The 21,876-nt window shown below is 37.0% G+C and overlaps 1 protein-coding gene across 8 annotated transcripts in view; it reads right to left on the bottom strand.

Annotated features, from left to right (window-relative positions):
• Positions 1-21,876, bottom strand: part of MPP7 (membrane palmitoylated protein 7) — a 149,466-nt gene that overhangs the window by 42,701 nt on the left and 84,889 nt on the right. For all 8 annotated transcript variants that reach the window (XM_017820287.1, XM_017820290.1, XM_017820292.1 and 5 more), the window contains 3 exons: positions 20,727-20,804; positions 16,198-16,278; positions 2,286-2,417 (listed from right to left, as the gene is read on the bottom strand). In XM_017820287.1, the coding sequence (XP_017675776.1) occupies positions 2,286-2,417; positions 16,198-16,278; positions 20,727-20,804 (291 nt within the window). The remainder of the gene's footprint in view (positions 1-2,285; positions 2,418-16,197; positions 16,279-20,726; positions 20,805-21,876) is intronic.

Raw genomic sequence — 21,876 nt, 5'->3', positions numbered from 1 at the left:
AACAAAGAAGTCTTAAACTGAAGAAATGAATGTTTGGAACTTACTCTTTATTGCCGGGTTTGTTTATTGTAGTGTTAGGAAACTATTTTCAGCTGTAACAGCGTTCATGACATATGTACTTGTAGTGTCTAGTAAAACATCTAAAAAACCTTCTCTGTTACCTTGTTACCTCCTTAGCACAAGAGTTGTGCTAACTGTGGATGCACCTTTTAAGGGAATGTACTGGTTTTGGCTGGGATAGGGTTAATTTTCTTCATGATGGCTCATATGGTGCTGTGTTTTAGATTTGTGATAAAACAGTGTTGATAACACTGACGATTTAGCTAGTGCTGAGTAGTGCTTGAACACTCAGGTCCTTTCCTGCTCCCCACCCCACTAGCGAGGAGGTTGAGGGTGCACAGTGCACAAGCAGTTCGGGGGGCACACCTGGGACAGCCAACCCCACCTGATCAGGGAGACAGATATCCTACACCATATGCTGTCATGCTCAGCAATAAAACTGGGGGAAGAAAGAGGAAGGGAGGATGTTTGGAGAGATGCTGTTTTCCTTTCCAAGAAACGGTTACAGCTGATGAAGCCCTGCCATCCTAAGGACGGTTGAACACCTGCCTGCCCATGGGAAGCGGTGAATGAATTCCTTCCTTCACTTTGCTTGCACATGAAGCTTTTGCCTTACCTATTAAACTGTTTATCTCAACCCACCAGTTTTCTCATGTTCATCCTTCAGATTCTCTCCCCCATCCCACTGGGGAAAGTGAGCGCGCAGCTGAGCGGGGCTGAGCTGCCGGCTGGGGTTAAACAGACACACAGGAACCTGGAAGAGCTCAGTGTCCCACAGGAGTGAATGGGCAAGAGTGAAACTGGAGCAACAGTACAAGGATAACCTTTAGCTTAGGCAACTCTGTGCATCCCTTTAAGAGAGTTTAAAATCTCAAAAGCCAATAAACAGAGTATATATTTCATACACATTTTCAGAAGTTACAATTATCCAGTCCATTTTGGGATACTATTAACATGGCATTCAACTCAAAAGTATTAGTAATGAATCATGTTTGTAATATGAAACTATGTAAATTAAGATTTTATTAAGTTTTTTCTGACAAATTAGAAAAAAGGGGTGTTTTCATTAATACTAAAAATAAGATGCTCAATTAGGCCTCATTTCATACTGTATGTTCAAATTTCCACACATCTTTCAGAATGAATAATCTTGCTGATACTAAATAGGAAAGCAAGTTTGTTTTCTTCCTCAAATAATTTCTTTGACGAAAAAAAATAAAAAGCTTAAAGCCATGATTTAAATATTTTGGGGAAAAGTATTTAGTACGTTAAAACAGTAAAAACTCTCCATATGGTCAAACTTGTAATTATGCCCACAGTCACCTACAGTCTGTCAATATGAAAATCCATTTCTTGTTTACTGATGCCAGAAATCCTTCAAGAATTAGGGTGACAGCAGGGGACAAGCTACCCCTGTATGTCTAACAGAGGCATCGCTCTCCCACCGTCATCTCAAGTACAAAATCATGACTTTCTCAAAGTAACTTTGCAGATATTTCCCCAGGATTGCTATCCATTAAAACAAATAGCCAGTATAACATAAAACAAAGCTCTCACTGGTTTGTAGGAGAAGAAGAATATAGCTAAATTTTATACAAGATGACTCCCACTCTACAGCAAATAAAAATAACCAAATCAGTAAAGCGTTTTAATATTCTTGTAATACAACCTAGGTTTAGTCCTTTCATTTTTCCAGATATCCCCATGAAGATATTACCTTTCTAGTACTCATAATGCAAAGTACAACAACAGACATCTTAAATTTGCCCAGATTTCAATTCAAGTATTTTAAAATATGTTTTTATGCTTTCTTTTCAGTGTATTGAAAGGTCACATTTTTTTACATGAATGCTAACAGGCACAGTTCACAACACAGGTCAAGATTTCTTTGGGGATTCATTCTCTGTCTCTCATTTTAAAATAAGTTCATGATTCAAATTCAAGATAAAATACGAATATGTTATTGATCTAAATGTGCAGACTGGCTCACATATACAATGCTTAAACACCGTGAATGAACAAAATCTTATTATTCATTTCATATGCTTTACTAATAATGACTCCAAATGGAAGTCACAAGTGTATTACTCAATGTTATGAATAACACATTTAATGTCTGTCTATCCACATTTCAAGTTAATGTCACCCATTCACATTCATAATCTGAGCACTCTCCACCCTGCACACAAACACAAAACCCCAAACCAAAAGACAGGGTTACCTACCAAGGGCTCCCGGTTTTTGACAAGCCTAATTATTTTAACTGAATCTTCTTCTTCATCAATATCATCAGGCATGGGGGGCAAGACAGGATCATAGTTCTTCTGAGCAACAGTGTCATGTACAGAGAGCAAAGCCTGGAAACATTAATAGTCAGTATATTATTTGGCATCTGAAGAGTTTAGGGAAGGCAAAGCAGAAGATATTACTTATAGCCTGACTCTACTACTGTGATGCATGTAGACTGAATATAATTCTTTTATACAGTTTTAACACATTTCAAACTGATGAAACAACTCCATAAAATATATGCTTCCATATATACAATATATGCAGTAGTAAATTGTGGATGGGGAACACTGTCTTCATACACAAAAAATACCACATGCTTTGCACATTAGCTTGAAATTACAAGAACTATGAGCAGGAGGAAACCCAAGTCTCCAGAAGTAAGAAAATAATTATACTTGCCCTAAATAAAAAGTTTCTTTGATACAGCAGGGAGTCCTATCCAGGACTTCTGTTCAAGCATGAGATGCATGACATGAGGATGTTGCCCAACTGTTTCCTCCACAGGAGCTCTGGAAGCTTCCCTGGTTACTGGATCCCTTTCATACTAGCTCCCTTTCATACGAGCCTCAAATTTTCTTAGGAATTTTTAATTTATTATGGAATTCATTATTGAGATTGAGGAATATTCTGCTGAAAAAGATTTGATTTAGGCATGTGTTTATGACCTTTCAGAAAATAAAAAGTCTTGAAAGGCAATGGAAAATAGAAAGCTCATTCTCCACATGCCCCCCAAAAAACTTCAGTGATAATATAAAATTCACAGCTTTTTCTAGATACAGAACTCTTAAAGTTCTTTTCTATTTTGAAAAGACTTCATTATTTGTAATACCTTTTAAACTGGTGAAAAAAAGGTTACATAATGCTTTTACTTTTGTAGAGAAAACTGTGCATTGTACCAGAAATAACAGCAACAGTCATACATGTAATTCTATCTACTGCTTTCAGTTGCTTCTGTTTTCAAATAGTTGCCTCTAAATACTTGGATATTTTTCCCAGGAGTTAATATTACAAAAGCTGTAGTTTGAACAGCAGAAGTAATTTGCAAATTGATAACCTTCACAACAATAAAATAAAGCATTTTTGAAAATGTCAAAATGTTTAGGATGAAGCAGAACACATCAGTGCTGTTGGCATCAATGACACTAGAAGGCATCATATCAATGACTGTAATAATTCATCAATTATAACAATTACAGTAATGTTTATGAAAAAACTCCTTAATAAAGACCAGAAAATTGTTACATTTCTCTGATGCCATTTACTTGCTACTTAATAATAGGCACACAAAATTTGACTGAGTACACGAATGATCAGAAAGTGTATGTTCTCAAGGATAATGCAAACGTTTTAAAAAAGCATGACACTTCCATTATGCTACTCTAGGATATTTTTTACGAATGGAGGAGGCTGTAACAACAGAAAACAATGTCCAGGCAATGCTACAAGCTATCATGTCTAAAGCTGAAGGCAAAGAGCATATGGTAATCTTGAAATTCTGAAGTTTAAATTTCAAGTTAGGGCTTCAACAAAATAAACACAAAGGAAGATCATGCCTGCCTCACAATAAATTGTTATTGTTTTACTAATTTTTATATTGTATAATTTGATAAAAATACTTCAACTATTACTTCACTAATTACTTCTGGTCTTCCTCCCAATACATAATTATGAATTTGTACTATTACCATCAGAAATTACCATCTTTCTCCAACCAAGGACAAGTTTTACTTTAGATCTGAGCTAAAAACCTCAGGCTAGCAATTATGGAACCTCCTGGAAATGTTTATTGTGAGGTATTACACATGTAAAAGCCATGCAATCACATGCAGTCATCTTAAGATGTATGTGAAATATCAAAGATATACTAAAACAAAAGCAGTGTTTGCTTTCACTACAGGCTACTTACAGTTAAGACTTCTAAAACTCTGCAATTACGTTTTTCCACATAAAGCTAGGGCACATTCATGGACTGGTTCAATTTAATGAGGTTCTATATTGCAGTTCAAAAACAATCAGGTAGATAGAGAAAACAGATGAAAATAATCTAAAGCACCATTTCCATAGTAAAAGGCAGCCACTTAAAACATGTTCAAAAGAACCTGCCCTTAACAACGAAATTTGTGAAATAGATTCTGTCCACTACTCCACTGAATTATGCCACCAGTGTTAATAAGATACTTCCCTGCCCTCACTGCCAGTTTAGGCTCCTGGATACCCCATGCAGAACAAGGATGCATCCCAAGCATTATAAACCAATGTCAATCAATGTCTGGTATTTATGATGCTTTTCTTCACTCACAATGATTGGAACTTACCAACCCACCCCCTTCTTCTCCCAAAGAACATATTAAACCACAGTGTACTACAGCTTGCAATGTAAAATTTTTTCCCCCAACTCCAGCACTACTTTATCTCAGTGCAAAGATACATATTTTAGATAAGAGTAGGAATGCCAGAAACAATTTGCCTTTTCTCAAACTTTCAGAAGAGGTTCTGTCATCACAAATTTGTTTATGCTGCACACTGAACATGTTTGTCTTCCATCACTGCTTCTTATGACACACTATTCTCTGTCCACTGTAGTTGCTCTTGAAACAGTCATCAGCACAGATTTTGTGCACTAACTAATTTGGAAACAAAACTTAAAAATGCATTTTGATTTCATTTACTGTATTCAACTAGAAGTTATCAGAGCCTGTCCTAGAGAGCACTTCTGTATATTTTGAACACATAAAGAGACAACTGTATTCACAGAGTAAAGCGACATTTCTTCAGTAGCATCTTTGTACCATTCCACTTAGTCCAAAAAACTATGTATTGGACTAGACTTGTATAGGAAAGTTTGTGACTTTTTAAAAAGCAAACAAATTACAAATGCCAAGATCCTAAGATGATCCTAAGATGATCAAGATTTACCCAGAATAATTTTGCAGTAAATGCACAAGGCAATGCAAAGGTAACAATGTTCTCTTTTTGTACATAAGAAATTATCAACTTACTAATTTCCACGATACTAATTTTTTACGTGTCAAAAGAGACTGCTAGAACTGCAGATCAATTTTTATTTCTTTTTAATGTTTTGGTTTTGTTTTCCAATACACGGCTCTTCGGAACTATGCACACTGGATCCAAGATTTGGGTCATGTATATTTAAGCACCTCTGGAGAAAAAGATTTTATTTCAGCTCTAAGTTCTATATTTATGATTCACTAATGTAAACATGGTCCATATTTAGGACTTGAAAGAAGGTATGATTCAAGCCCCTGCACTACCTAAATATAAATATTGATGTTCAGCTAAATTCTTAGACATGATCTAGCTGGAAATGAATACCTTCATCAAACCTCTGAAATGTCTAATAACTAGTGCTTATTTTTCATATTAAAACTATCGCTGATCATTTCACAGTTTATAAATTGAAATTTTACACTATCAACTTACATAAAGAAAATCTGACATTGGAAACATTCTAAGTTCTTTTTCTTAAACTGTTCTGAAACTTTAAATGTTTATTTAAATTGAGACTGTTATTAATGAAAACAGTTCTACATTCTGAAAAATGTGTATTACTTACCTACACTGAGTATGTTTTTGCTCCTCTAAAACAATGACAAATGTTACATTATTTCTTGCTTCTGTTTATGTTTTGAGATCCGTAAGAGTAATAATACGCCAAGTAGCCCCTGACTCATCAACACAGCTCCTTATGTTTTTTAATTCTCATTATTAAAAAAAATCTCCATTTGAGTTTTGCTTTTCATAGGTATTTTGCATTGAGTAGTCTAAAAAATCATTTCAGAAAATAGTAAGTTAAGGAAGCAAGACAGAATGGGCAAAGAAACAAAAGCAGCCTCTTTCTTAATAGTACTTGGAAAAAACAAGATTAGAAATTTAAACAGTGAATAGTCGTCGACAGAAAATTTGTAGGGACTCAAACCAACCTTCATGAAAGCCAACAGCTGCAGCAGACTGTGACACTGCCAGCCCAGCAGCTGGCCACCGTGCCTACGGAGCAGATCACTGCCCTGGCAGCACAGTCAGCAGAATGGAACAAAATGGCCCATGACTTTGCTGTCCCAGTCTACAGCTTGGATCATTAGCACCAGCCACCTCCTCTGGCAGTTCAGCTTGAACTCCATCAGGTGAGACAGAGGCATTTTCCCACCTCTTTGCTTTGCCGTGGTGCCAGTAACTACCACTGAGGCTGGCACAGAGAAGTTTCACTGGAGGAGAAAAGTAACCTCAGCAGCAGCCACAGCAATGTGCTCTGAACTCACTTGGCAGAGCTCATCCTCCAGAGAGCTCTAGCCACAATATGTTTTCCTTTGTGATAAGGTTACAGATGAAATAAAAAAAAGACAAGATGAAAATGCTGGTTGAGAAAATTATTCAAGATTGGAAAGTTTAGTTTATGAGTAACTTGCACAAAATTAAAGTCAAGTCATCCAGCAACAGGCATCAAAGAGGAAAAGGTGAAAGAGCTGGGAAGAGACTGAACCCACTGAAGGAAAGATCGTCAAGAGCATCAGAATGGAAGGAGATGCACAGGAGTCACAAAAGCCAAACATGTGCAGGAATTTAGAAAGCAGGAGAATAAACCAGCAGAAAGCTGAAGCATGATGGTGATGGCATACAGACTCCAGGCACAGAAAATCAATTTGACTTGAGAACAGTTTGGAGAGGAAAGGGATAAAAACATAAGGTTTCAGAATCAAGTTATACATTTAAGAACAACTGGTAAGCAGCACAAAATTAACAGGGAAAAAGGGAGATAAGAAATTAGATAAGGGATGGGGGAACAACCTTTCTTCTATAGGAGAATTACTCTTTAAACCTACTATTTTGAGTACATGACTTTACATGGATGTACTGATGAATTCCATCCCACTAATTCTATTCCCCAACAAATGGGTGGTAAAACAGCCCTCAGAAATCAGCAGCACATGGCAGTCTCTTAACTACCAACAATGCCTGTTAAGGGAGTATGTGCAACCCTAATTCTGATGCAAAATATGGGTTAACAAGATAACAAGAAAGGCAGGTGAGAACAGGCATCTCAACTAACAGATAAGAACAACCACATTAGCTGAATTCTTCAGCCTGGCTAAAGCATGAAGCATAATCTAGAAGCAGAAGCAAGCAATAAAACTACAGGCAGTAGAAACTCGGTTGTGCTGTTGAAGTGGCCAGAGGATGGCTGGGCTAACAGCAAACTGAATATTTTGGGGGGCAGCAGAATCACTGAGGGAGTATACAAGCTACAGTAATCAGTATCTAGCAGAGATTCCTTCTGATGCTGCACTAATCTAATCCTTTTCTGTTCTACACAAAATTCCCAAGACAAATACATAGAGTACACAATGTTAAAGAAATCAGTTAACTGCCAGTTAAATCAGTTTGCTTTTGCTACTGAGGATCACTTACACTATTTGACCAATGTAAGTAAAAAACCTTTGGCACTGATGGTAAGAAAAATGAAATAAGATCCTTTAAATTAAGCACAATTTTCTGTTTGTGATCAGAAAATCAATGGATGTACTAATTAATGGGCAAAAAATCTGGGTTCATTTACTTCTTTTCATCCTTAAAATGATATATTTTTCCTATATATTCTTTATAAAATACCCAGAGATGATACATTGTATGAGAAGACAGCAGTTACGTATGTGCAAAAGAGAAAATAACATTCCATGCTTGCAACTGTCCCATCTGTACTTAAACCAGAGCTGCCCTCTAGTTCAAGCTTGTCCAGCTGGCAATTAAATCCCCTTCCCTTCCAATCTGACTTTGATGCAGCTGGGTCACAGTAGTGATTCAAAATATTTAAAATACATACTGTACATGTGTGGTTTTGAGTTCTTAATATCTACTGTAGAATAATGTTCTTAGCACAGCAACATTTCAGTTGGATCAATATTCAGTATATATTACTTTTTCCTCTTTACTGCAGTGGACTTTATTCATGACTATATGAACTTCCTCTCACAAAAGGGTAATTTCCTTGCCTGAAAATGCCGTCTCTTGATTTCAGATTCACCAGTCTGAACTGATGGGTTTACCTGCAGCTGGTAGCCAGACAGAAACAGCCAACAGAAAAATGAACTTTCTGCATCTTCAGACTCCTGCTTCCTCTGGCTCAATGTTCACAGCCCCTGGAGATGCTTCCAAAGTCAAACTCTTCTCAGTGTTCACAGAAACACGTAGTCTGTCCATCTGTGTCATCTGGTAAAGGTGTTAATATTCTTCCAGATGACAGCCCTGGTTTTTTTCTCAGTTGTGGATAACAGCAGAAAAAGCACTGATTTTAAATCAATAGTGAAGAATTTGAACAGCCTACTTTACACTTTACATTCGCAACGTGATTCATGTCACTAAAGTGTCCTTGAAGCTTTAACCCTGTTTAAGTTACTTCCAAAAGCACAAATACATGGTTTTCATAGTGGAAAATGCTGAGACAGGAGCACTCCTTCAATATCTTGTCAATCCTTAATCAATTCCTTTTTTGAAGAAGCAGCAGCTTTACAACAATATTAAGTGTCTGCAGTGGTAGTATGCACCTTTTCTTGGTTAAAAACAACCTGATGACACCCCAAAGAAATCATATGAAAATATAAACTAAAGAAAACTAAAAGCTGAGGTTGCAGTTGCCTTTTCTGAAAAAGTGTCTTTAGGAACAATCCAGCCTTTGACATCAGCATGATGCCTAAAGTCTTTAAAAGAAAAAAAAAATTATCGATCCATAGTGTTAAGAATCTGAATAAACTTAATTCTTCCAGAAAATAATAACATATATTCAGCTATGGTAAGGAGGTCTTAAATTCAGCCACAAAGTACTCCTACTACATGGGAACCTAACTAAAAACAGAAGATTGTTTGAACGGAGAGTTCAAATACAATACAGCCCAGCAATTGCAAAGGAACAGCACCACTGAAAGAAAAAGCAGCATAAAAAGATGACATCCAAAAAAGAGACTACTTGCTTCATATTATGCAGTTTCTCCATTTTCACTAGTCTATTTTCAGGACCTGAATGGAATTGCTACTTGAAAGGGAGTGACTTTATCTGTAGTGATTTTTTCCTTCTTCTACATTACCAGCTTTAGCAATGTTGCCAACTTCTATGTGCTGTATCTGAATGCTAGTTATAGGTATGCAATTCAACATTCTTAGGTGGGTGTCAGTCAGTTCCCTCATGTGGGAAAGTCACAGAGTCACAGAGTGTATATATATATAAACCCAGAGAATTTATTTGATTTACTTTTCAAATTTTATATTTTATGCTGCCAGCTTGCCTGGCTTCACTTTTGTTTACGATATCTATCACTTTGTTTGTTATATGTTGGCTGCTAGGGAGCATTCTCATATCCGTACATCTAAGATCGACAGACAGGCTCTCCATGGGACATCAGCTGAGTTATCAGGAGACGGACCCGAGAGCATGGCCAGAGTAATATGATGATTGTTACTAAATATATTCATGCAGTATTCTTCCATTTCCTCTACACCATTTTATATCTATGCTTATGATATGTTGTACATTGCTATATGTATGCTCTGTCAGTTCCTACCACAATAAGTGTGCCACAGCTGCTTCTCTGCCTGACAGATGTGAAAAATCAAGGCTTTTCTTGGTGTTTTTAAAAGGACTATTTTGTTATTATATTTTTGTTTTACTTATTCCATCCCAGGAGCATGAACATTCCAAAAATAAAGACAGCAACATATTCTGCCAGCACTCCCCACCCAAAAAGGTTTTCTAGAAAAGACTTTTTTGAATTATGGGTGCAAGCAGAAACGGAAATCGGAAGTCAAGGTCTAAAGTTAAAAACAGCTAAGAAGAAAATCTACTTGTCCTCTAACTGGGCTGCCAAAATGTGTGATGGTAAGTTTCCCAAGGTGGCAGAGTTTAAAGACAGGAAACACTGGGCACAAGGATCTCAGTCATTTGCCAACAAAAGTCTCCTCTGCCCCAGCTTCACGGCTGGTATGCTCAGAACATCTGTGGGCTATCCATGAACCAACGGTATCAAACCATCCACGCTGCGGCCCTTGCTGATCGTTGCAGTAATCTGCATCTATTAGTTAGGGGGGAATATAAATATTTCTCTCTCCCTGTTGATATTTCACAGCATACCATCCAAAATCAAGCAGGCTCTTGCAGGTTTACAAATTAATGGCATCTGATTTTGCAAGTGAGGCTTATGTGGGTAACTTTTCAGTTGACATATGAAATACAATGTACTCCAGCTCACCATATTAATAAAGCTAAAGTAATTTGTTTAGTAAAATCTCTTCATGTAAGAGCACAATTCCTATAACCAGTCCTATCAATAAACTGATAAGTAAATAGTTATAAATCATGGTAAATCCTGCTTCCTGGACAGATACTGTAGTTTGTGTTACCATTTGTGAGCACGAATATTTCTTAAAGAGGAGGAGAACAGTGTCTCAGGACACGTGCAAAAGTAGAAAACATTGGTGCATCTGGGAAAACAGGCCTCTAACAGGACAGGGCCAAAAGGTCCTCCTAGTGCCTAGGATACAGTAGCAGCCTAAATGTAGCTCAGATGTTAACCGACCTGAAATCTGCATTTGAGTTCCCCAGATGCAAAATCTGAACAGTTGTAGGCAAATCCCAACAATTTCCAGTGGAAAATGTTGACTTTGCAGAAAACACCTAGTTCAATGAAAAAGCCCTGACGGAAAATCCTCAGCAGGTCTAAATACAAAGGAAATGTTGGAAAGAAAATAAAGTTCAGATTAAGATTTTTTTTTAATTACATGCTACATGGAATGCTTCATGAACTTTTCAAAGCAAAAATGGATTTTGCTTTATATTATTATAGCGCAATATTTTCTTTCAGTGTTTTGGATGTTAAAGTTCTTGTAGAAAAAAGCCTGCAGTCTCCTGGACAGTAATTTATACTGTTGATTTTTGCCAGTGACTGCAGGGCAGCTTTAGAAGGTTCTGCTGATAAAGTCTTTAAATATTTGCTTCGTTAAAAGAACAAGTAGCACTTTGATCTGAAGAGTCTATTAGGCCATTGTGCAAATCCAGTAAGCCTCAGATGGCATGGACGGTGGTATCAGCAGCTGTTTATGAAATAAAGGCTAAAATTTACAAACTTCCCAGTAATACAAGAAAAACAGAACAGGACAGGACATGGTTAAAGGTATGCTTCAAGCTCAAAGAAGTACTATTTCTTTGTTTAAAGACACCTAATCAAACATAGGAAGCATTTACATGAAGAACAAAGTGCCCTGGCTTCATCGTCTGCAGTTTTGGTTTTGTTTAACTCACAGTCCTATTCTGAAGGAAAGCTGAAGAGATGAAATTAGATGAAAATATTTACAAATGTAAATTATTTTGTGAAACTGAAAGTCAAGTGTACCTCAAATGAATTGCAAAGAAAAGAGAAAGCATAAATCCTATTTACAGTTCTCTGGTGTACGCATCTTTGCCATTCGAAAGCAATTAAAAAAAAAACAAACTGAGAACACAGAATCTGTATTTTCTCTGAACAGCAATGTTCCCAGTCACACAAGAGCAGTTTTCCCTTCACTCAGCAAGTTATCTTAAAGTTACCTCCAAAATTCTGTTCATTCTATGGTAAAGAAAGAGAAGACAAGAAAAATACTGTATGTCCACCTCTTGTTCCTTCTATGGCTACAGGTACAGTGCCCAAAGTGACCCAAATACTTTATGTTCTGGTGCACCATGAGGCACTGAACTCATTCACAGTCCTGCCTGGTGCCCTTGCTTAGGTACCTGGTTTATGTTTCAGACTAGCAGCTGGCAAAACTTTCAGCACACATAAACAGAAGATAAACTCCATTGAAACAGGCAGAACCACCATTGGAAAAGCTTAATTTCCTCTGGGTCATAAAAAGTATAAACATCCTTCAGAATAGTTTTAGCACAGTGGCATTAGCTTTTGACATAATTATTGTTCCGCCCATTACACCAATGACCAAAAAGGACATATTTTATATTAATTTAAAACGCAATAAATTTAACCCAATAGAGATTAACTTCAAATAGTAACTTGCTTAGTTTGATATGTAATTATCAGAAGTGTAACTGCTGTTATAAGCACAAAGTTAAGAGTGAAGTAGGTCTGAATAACATATCCCAAGCTCGTTTCAAAGTTAGTATAATTGGGGTAACATTGTTCAGTGGACTAAAAGATGGCTCGTTCTTTTATAGTCTTTTTTGTTTATACCCACAAATAAGTGCTGAAAATGTTAATTCCTACAGTTATTTGTTTCAGTTTCTCAACTAATTTTAAAAATAAATAACAGTTATGCTCTCGTGCTATGGCACTGTCCAAAAAAGAATACAGCTTTTTCCAGCTTGATAGAAAAGGAACTGAAACCTGCTATTCAAGACAATTTTTAATTAAAAGTGGAGGAGAATTTGGAACCCTTAAGATCTTTCATTCTTAGTTTGATCATCTGTCATACGTACATCTCTTTTCTTACAGTGTGTCTCCCTGGAGCTCTGCCCTGTTACTGACAGAGTAACTCCAGCGACCTCTTCGCTTCTTCCCATTTCCAACCCTACCATTTTGCTAACTTGGTTGTGGCATGTCCATTAAATATCAAGAATTAAACTCCCTTTTAGATATATTTTGTGTTAACGTCTGGAATCTTAAGTCTTCCAATTATAAATTCCAACTTATACAACTCCATAACAATGAAAATATTTTGTCTCAAGATAATGTAGCTATTAAAAAAAAAAAAAAGGCATAGTGCTCTCAGTCATCAGTAGTAGAGACTCATAAAAAAGGCTAATGCAGAGCCGGGAGTTGGACTTTGATGATCCTTGTGGGTCCCTTCCAACTAAGGATATTCTATAATTCTATATCAAAGAGCTGATTTCTGGTCTGCTTAAAAATAAAATACTGTATTCAACTGGATTTGGGTTCTAAGGTATGGAAATACTGTTCTATTTCTTGATACCCTTAACAAGGTAAAGCAAGATTACAGAATGCAAACTCTAAGTCCTCATCCAGTGCTGGAAATTAAAAATACTAAGTGTGGCTGGCCTTTGTCCATGGGGCTTTGCAATTATATTTTAAATCTAGAGCAGAAATGAAATGTCTAACACACAGTTAAACAAATCCACTTGATTTCCCAGAGCTACGTGCTCTGTTCTACTTCCAGAGTCCTGTTTTAATCAGAAAAGATAAACCACAACCATTATTAGTTCATTTAATTACGGTAAGTGATGCCACATTTGAGAACAGGAAAAAAACCCACTCAGTGTAACTGGACACTGAATACAGTTTTAAGAAGACTAGAAATGCCCAATTTTATTTTTTTTTTCAAAAGAAAATGCACCTGACAAAACCTTGGAATTACTTTCAATACATTTTGAAAATCTCAGGTCTGATAAATAAATTGCCTCAGAGAAATTAATTTCTTCTTTAAAATACTTCTCTATGGATGAAAACCTGTGCCACAAATTCGTCAAAGCTTTACTCATCAGATGCAAACACTCAGTAATATATTCAATAAAGGAATTTTGTATAACAGAATTAAAATACAGAAATATTTATCTAATCAGACAGTTGCTTGAAACCTCTCCCAGCCTTTTTTGGTACGTTAACCAAACCTGCAAAGTTATAATCATCTTGCTAGACTCGTCCCTTTACACCATCAGACTTGTGGAGGCAGTGATGTAGTGCAGTAAACTAATCCTAACCATCCTTCACCATGCCATAAACATGAGAGCAGAGCTGTAGGAAAGTGGAAGCTCTCCCAGCTCCAGTTAACACTGCAGTTATAAAACAGGTCAGGAGGGGAAAGTTTCCCCAACAGAATAACATATAGTGAGCCTAGGTCAATCCCATACTAAGCCATATGTGTTTTCGGGTAAGGCCTATGGAACCTAATTGGAAAAGATGGATCAGTTATCCCAAGTAATTTCAGATGTGTGAAAAAGAGCTGTTCTAGACAGGAATCCCAGGAATCTAGAACAAGAAACACTCTCTAGCCATCAACCTAATAATGAAGGGCTAGAAAAACTTATGTAATGTATGGCATAATCTCAGATACAACTGAACAGACTGAGGGCATCTCGGGGAGGAACCGGAAGTACTGAATCCCAGAAACTTCCTTCTTTTCCTCCTCTGCCCAAGACAGAGCAGGGGAAATCAAGAGAAGAATCTCAACTACAGCCTCTAATGGGATGCAGTACACTCGCTTGGGCACCATGATGCAGGAGGGAGCAGTGATAACTTACCTTCTCTTGGAGGCATGTTTGCCATGAGATGGCAGGTGAAGACAATGGACAGACAAAAATATCTTACCTACTGTCAGTTCTTTCCCTTACCTCACACAACCACCTGCAAGCTATGCAGGGCAGGGAAACATCTGTGCCTTGTGCAGGATTAGGCAGCCTGGCCATGCAAAGGGCTTGGTAGCCTGCAGCTGGCCATCTCCTCCAGCAGCCAAGAAAGACATTTGCTAAGTCACTGCAGTTGTTCAGTCATATTAACCACGCTGAGGGGAAGGCCCTTGTTTCCATGAAATCCAACTAAGATTATCACATTGCATTGCACTGCTACCAAGGAACAGACAGGGAGAGTGAGTGAAAGCAAGAAAGGGAGAGGGAGAGATGCAGTTGTGGCAAATGAGTTGTCTTCAGAATCAACCCACCACAGCTCCAGAAGCATGAAGCACACATGGACAGTCACTAAGGAAACATCTAGAGTGAAGTTCAGGATCTCTGCAATTTGATGCACCAACAAATCCTCTCCCAACAGGCCACTGGCATTGCTTACCCCTTCAGAGAGAAACAGCTTGTCACTTTACAAACTATGGAAAAATCAAAAATGCAAAAATCTTTAAAAAGCAGGCATAATTGATCTTTAAGATTTTGCAGCACTTTGAAGATCTCATAGCATCTCAGGTTTTGTGATCAGTGTTTTACAGGTAATATAAAAACCCAATTGTTTTAAAAGGGCTCCTTTCCACTCCGCAGTTTTCATCTAAACTTATCAACTACTGCACTTAATTACCACTGCAATACTCATCTAGAGCACGAAGGTCTTCCTTCTCTGAACAACTGAAAAATAATGTGATACTGTGCATCAACAACACACAGGGGAAGTTCTGACTGGATATAAGGAAACGGTTTTCAATAGGAGGATAATTAGGAATTGGAAGAGGCTGCACAGAGCATTTGTGGAATGTCTGTTCCCAGGCATTTCCAAGACCTGATGGGAGAAAGCCCTGAGCAATCTGCTCTGAACTCGGTGTTGACCCTGCTTTGAACACCACACCGAAGCAGACAACTTCCTTCCAACCTCAGCAATTCAATGGTTCTATAGTCTACTGTCAGATAAAAAATATCAAGTTCCTCAAAAGCACCACAGAGAAGCCCAGGAATTTCATAGAAACTTTTCAGAATTAAATTTTTTTTTAAATATTACCCATCAGGAATTTTGTCCCAAGTACCAGGTTGCACTACTTACGCATGCTGCTATTAAGTTAATGGTATGACTGAAAACTTTCAAGTAAAAGCACAGTTGTAACAAATTTTATGAACCACATGCAAAATAAGTTAGCCAAAGAAAAAAAAAAATCACATATCTACTCTTTGGAATATCCTTTGCAAATAAGCGATGACCTTACAATTAATTTCCTTTGTAAGTATGAGTATAACAGCATAATAACTTAACAGGCAACATTAGAAGTGTTTCTTGATAACAGGTATTTCTGACTAACACCGTGTACCTTCTTACAAGCACACACACAGAGTTATTAAAGCAGACAAACCCCCAAGCTGCCTGAGGAAGCAGATGCAGAAAGCACTTTGCAGGTGCAACACATCCTCACCTTGAGATTGGGTTTTGCGAGGAGTTTCAACAGCTCTCTGATCTCACTGCTCAGTGGTTTGCTCTGCAGCTCCTCAGCCAGCTGGGTGAGAGATGGAATCGACACAAAGACCATTAGCAAAGCATTGTTTTACCCAGTGCATCAGTGACAACCCCGAATCTATCTTGTTCAAGGTTATTGCTTTCCAGCGTGTTCAAACAGAAGCCAGCATGAAGGAAAACACCATCAATCACCGCGCTTCTGTTTCTGGCCCTCAGTGGACCAGATTTAAGCCAGGCCTTTTGGCTCAGTTTAACACAAGTAATCATTTCTGGCAAGGGTGCAGCCAGATCACATTCTGATTTATGGCCATGGGGGCAAATCCCAGCACTTCATTTAAGTGAACGGTCCTTTGCGTGCAGACAAAGAACTGCTTGTAAAAACGACTGGATCAAACTTTGACACTGTCTATAAAAAACAGTTTTGAATGAGGTGGTGAAATCCATACTGCTTCCAAAAACCCACAGTAGCTGTGCTGTTTAGGACTGGGATAAGAAAGCAAAGTGCCCCTACAGTGCAGGCAATCTGAACCTTTTATTATGTTTACACATACACTGGAAGGAGCTTGTTAAATGTGAAGCGGGTTAATCATAATATAGTTTATAACAGGTCATCAGCAATTCAAGCCCTTAAAATGCACAAACTATGTCCTAACAACAAGATCAGTAATTTATGTTTGGTTATACTATAAAATTGTGGCTTGGTGAACAATAGAGCAGCAGTTTAACATTTAATCCCATGGCTATTTGGCTCATGTCTTGGGTTTTTCTTATCACGACATTCTCAACTAATTTGGACTCAAGAGGCATATTATACTGCAGGATTTCAGACTCAAACTATTTTTCCAGAAGAAGGAAAAGCTAAAATACATTTCACAACCGTGAACTTCAGTTTAAAATTCTGAAGCTACATGGCTCATAATCCAAAACGTGATTTCAGATAATCACTTATTTTCTTTGCTTTAAATCAGTATCATAAAAATGTCTCAAAGAAAGATTGGCTATTTGCAGCAAGTAACTTTATTTGCCTAGCCTAATTTTAAATTTGTACTTTCCTTTTGTATAAATTTTCAAGATAAATGGGTAGACACACATTTTGCATAAATATATCTAAGAGACAAATCTAGAAGCAATTACAGACATCAGACATGGTTTGAATACTTTTTTTTCTAACCTTCACATTAATACAGGTGTAACAGATTGAAACAAAAATTCATCACCTACAGTCCCACAGCCTTTTAAGTATAATTCATAGCTAAAGTACCCACCAAGTACATCAGTGCTAATATTAACAATATTTTTGTCTTAATACCAAAAGATTAGAAAACAATCTCTGTAGGAAAGGTCACAATGAAGTATTTTAGACACATAAAGCCAACTATTGAGGTAATCTGAATGCAATCTAGTCTGCATGTTCTATGGAAAAGCTCTGCAAAGCTGGAAATATTCTGTGATAGCAATAACAGCAGGTATATGACACAGGTTACCCTTGGGTCTCTTTTCATTCTTTACTTTGTACTACTCATCACTAGAGAATAAAATCTATTCATTTGTGTTTCTCTGGTGAAGACTAGTAACCACTCAGTAGGAATGATGGGTTCAGCATTTCTCTCAGATGAATTGTGCACAAGCATCTATTAACTCCAGCAGAACTGGCATTGGCTTTGGTGGTGCAAATGCAAATACAGGCACATAAGGTTTAGAACAGTGAGACACAGAAAGAGTATTTTGCTTTAATACACATTTTAGTATCATAATTTAGAAAATTTAGAGATAAAATGGTTATGAATTTGTTTTCCCTCATACAATTTATCTGTTTTTTTCCAAATATTTCCATAAAAATGGAAAATTGAGGCAAATGTAACACCTTGTGATAGAAGAAGAGAAAGACAAAGATTAATAAAGAAAGAGGAAGACAAAGTCATGTTGCCAGATTAGCAAACAGATATCACCTGTTGTGCTTCTAGCAGTTTTAGAGAGGATTTTTATTTGTTGTTAACTGCTGAGATTTGTGACAGCTACCAGCAGTAGTAGAAGCTCCATGGCATACTTTGGGCACACCATAATCGTGCTGATCACCTCCTATGCCAAACACTGCAGGAAAAGCTCTTTGAGAACCACCTCTATGATTCTTTGTTGAAGGAACCACAACATTTCACCACATTCTTCTGCCTCTACAGAGAGGGGAAGATGTGGAGTGAGGTTGGTGACATGGGGAGCACCAGGCCTCATCTTAAAGCTTCTGGAGAAAGTTCTGAAACTTCTTTGGCCAGAACAGTCTTTCTAACAACCCAGAGGCCTCATCTGCCATATATACCTATACTGCCAGTGATGTTTGGATCATCAGCATGGGATTAAGAGCCCTAAGTCCAAATAAGAAGCAAACAGAATCTCTGCTGGGAAATTCAGCCTATAAGTCCCTGAGGGTGAAAAGAGAGAAGGTATGGCAGCTAGGAATATGAAAACGTTTAGAAAAGTCTCACCACAATTGTTACTTCTAAAATTGCATTAAAATATAACACAATACATTAAACAGTTTTATTTATGATCACAGCACCTCAAATTTGGGCTTTAAATCAAACCAGAAATATCCACTTGAGAATATCTCCTTCTTTAACTCTAGAACAGTTACTATGACTAGGAAGACAAAACATTAATTTAAAGGCTATTGAAATGAAACTTTGTATTATAACACCAAAGTGCTCTTAAATCCCTGAAGCTGACATCTAGTCAGACAAACATGCCAAAAACTGAATAGCCCTTTAATCCTTAAACTTCATGAGTTCTGGAGTTATAAAGCCCACTCCATGTAAATCTGGTTCCTCAAAGTTTGCTGATAACTATGGAAACACATAAAATCCTGCAGTGTGGGAGCCTGACTTCAGCCACCAAAGGACATCTCACCCTGTGGGACAGTGCCCATAAAATCAGCTGTTCAGCTACACACAAGCAAGGAAGAACCAGCAAGAGTATCTTTAAAAAGAAGCTGTGCTTTAAAAGTAGGCAGATGTCTAGGAACAATCATGTCCCAACATATGTACATTTAAAAAATACTACCATATATACACAGTAATACATTCAGAGTTAAAAACCCGACCTCTCTCAACTGAGGAGCAACAGAGTATTTTAATGTGGGGATTTCCAAAACTATACCATTTAAATGGGGCTGAACAAAGAATGAGATTGCTCAGCATTTCTGAAAATATCAAGAACTAAGTTTTGCATCCAAAAATAAGAAATTATTCTTATTAAGAATTTTAGTGCAGAGATCCATAACACAAATATTAGCAAGGATTATTAATATGTCAGCAAGAATTTAATGAAGAGAATTTCAACCAGCTTTCTAATTTTCAAAATTACTATCAACATTATTCAAAGCTGTTCAAAGGTTAAAAAAATATTACTAATATATGCCTGATGTCAAAGCTAATGTATTATTATAGTTGGTACGTTACAGGATACAGCTCTCCTCCTACTGAAACATGATTAAATTACCTTATATCCTTTCTTCAAAAGTTTTCAAATATGTTTAATTCAGTTTTTCATTAAAATGTTACCATTCTCAATTCACAACACTCAACCATTTGTAAAAATTTAAGAATTGAAAGCTATTAATTATACAAGGAGATAGTTAAGATTTAAAAAATCTATACAGTATGTGAAGTTTCAAACATGCTGTATTTGAAATGGATCCTAATACATATTGCCTTTTCCAAAAAACAGCCTGACATCATCAATTGCAACAAAGATTTCTGGATTTCCCCTAAACCACAGTTTATTAAACATTTCTCTATTCTGGCCTACCTCAGGTTCAGTCATAGTTTATACAGGTGTGTTCACAATTCATCTGAATCCTAGAATTAACCAAATAGCAAGAAATGGCAGGTTGGATTTTTTTTCTTTAAAATAAAAATTATAGTAACAGGAAATTAACTACTCCATCAATGCTGACCACTTTTATAATTTATTTTTTGGTTATGAAGGTAATTTGGAAAGTTCCAATATCGATAAATCACTACTATACTTTTTGTTATATAGTTTTGAATTTTTTTTAACAAGCCTCCATCCTAGGCATTTCATATGCTTCATTTCTTTAATATTATCTGTTGTTTCTCATGTTCTGTCAGCAGTGCTGCTATCTCATTTGTCTTTATTTTTCCAAAGCATTCCTCTTGTCTTTGACTTTCTCAAAACACTAATAGTTGACAACTTTTCCCCTCCCAGGAGAGTTCCAACCTGTAATTTTTATTACATAGTTACTAAAGCAGAGCAAGAGGCTATCGATGCAATGTTTTTATAACATGCAAGTGAATAAAAATCGAAGTAGTATCAGCAACAAGCCTGGTGATGACAGAACCTTTGGAAACATTTGCAGCTTCTTATGATTTCAGCTCAGCAGATTACATTCATATGTTTGCACCATGAGGAGTTCTGCTTGCAGACAGTTTTTTGGGAGACTTGGTACCCGTGATCTCAGCAGGGGACACTTACATCATCTGCCAAGGCTGCTGCACCATGGAGTATGGGCACTGGATTCTGTTTTTCATAATAGTGCAGTTTTTCATGAATCTGGAAGACAATAGCACAAAGCAGTAAGTTTATTTAGCAGCATGAGAAATGGTACAAAATAACCCCATTGAGCCAATGGATCTGTTGAGTGTCTGTAACTAAAGAAACATCCTTATAGTAACCTACAGGCAGCAATCATGTAAATGCAATTCATCATCATCCTCTGTTGAAGTGCTAAGAATATGAAATCAGATGGAAAAAATGCTCAGTATGTAGACCAACCCACAGAAAAACTAAACATTTGTGATTTTTCTCTCCTGGCTTTCTCTGTCCATATTTCTAACATATTGCTTCAAGTATCAATTACATTTTATATTGCTGCTGAAAACACAAAGCATAAAGTGTTTATCCCCAAGATGGATATAAAAACCCCTGTAAATTATGATTTATGAAGTGAAATAATAGCCTGCCACCCACATCTTGACAGACAGCTCGGTGGAGCGGCTGCCGTCATTAAAATAATTCAGAAACAAGGGCAATGTAGTGCTAATATGAATTCTAACACATCTGAAAGAAAGAGGCAGTCCTTCAGCAAGTTAAAGTCATTTAGGAGCATTTAAAGTTTTTAATGGAGAGTTATCAACATTAAAAATGCACTATGTTTTGGTTCTTTCAAAAGGGGAAAGGATACACCACCATTTAAACAGTCAGCCTGTTCCCTCCTCCACAAATTATGCATTTCAAAATTTAGATTTTTTTCCAGTATGAATGCTTTAAAGACCCAAAATATTTTGAAGCTTCTAACAAGTTTCATGAAAGCCATTTCAGAATGGTATAAAGGACTATATTAAACATTCAACTTTATTTACATTATTTTCCAAAAGATACACAGATATACAAATATTAATTAAAATTTTAAAAAATGAAAAAACAGTAGTCTGAACTGATACAAACACACCCCATTCTAAGATTTCTACTTTAGTTCTGCTGCTCTGAAGGACGCATGAACTCCAGATGGTTGGAGGAGTTGCAGAAGGAGCTAAATCAGGGACTGTGCTTGGCAAGGAGGGGAAGACAAGGTCTGGCAGAGGCCGTGGGGCACAGAACTCAGATGGGGACTCTGTCATGTCCT

Source organism: Lepidothrix coronata, unplaced genomic scaffold (assembly GCF_001604755.1).
Source record: "Lepidothrix coronata isolate B3197 unplaced genomic scaffold, Lepidothrix_coronata-1.0 Scaffold80, whole genome shotgun sequence".
Taxonomy (NCBI): domain Eukaryota; kingdom Metazoa; phylum Chordata; class Aves; order Passeriformes; family Pipridae; genus Lepidothrix; species Lepidothrix coronata.
The sequence above is the reverse complement of the archived record's forward strand: the minus strand, read 5'-3'. Positions and strand labels throughout refer to the sequence as shown.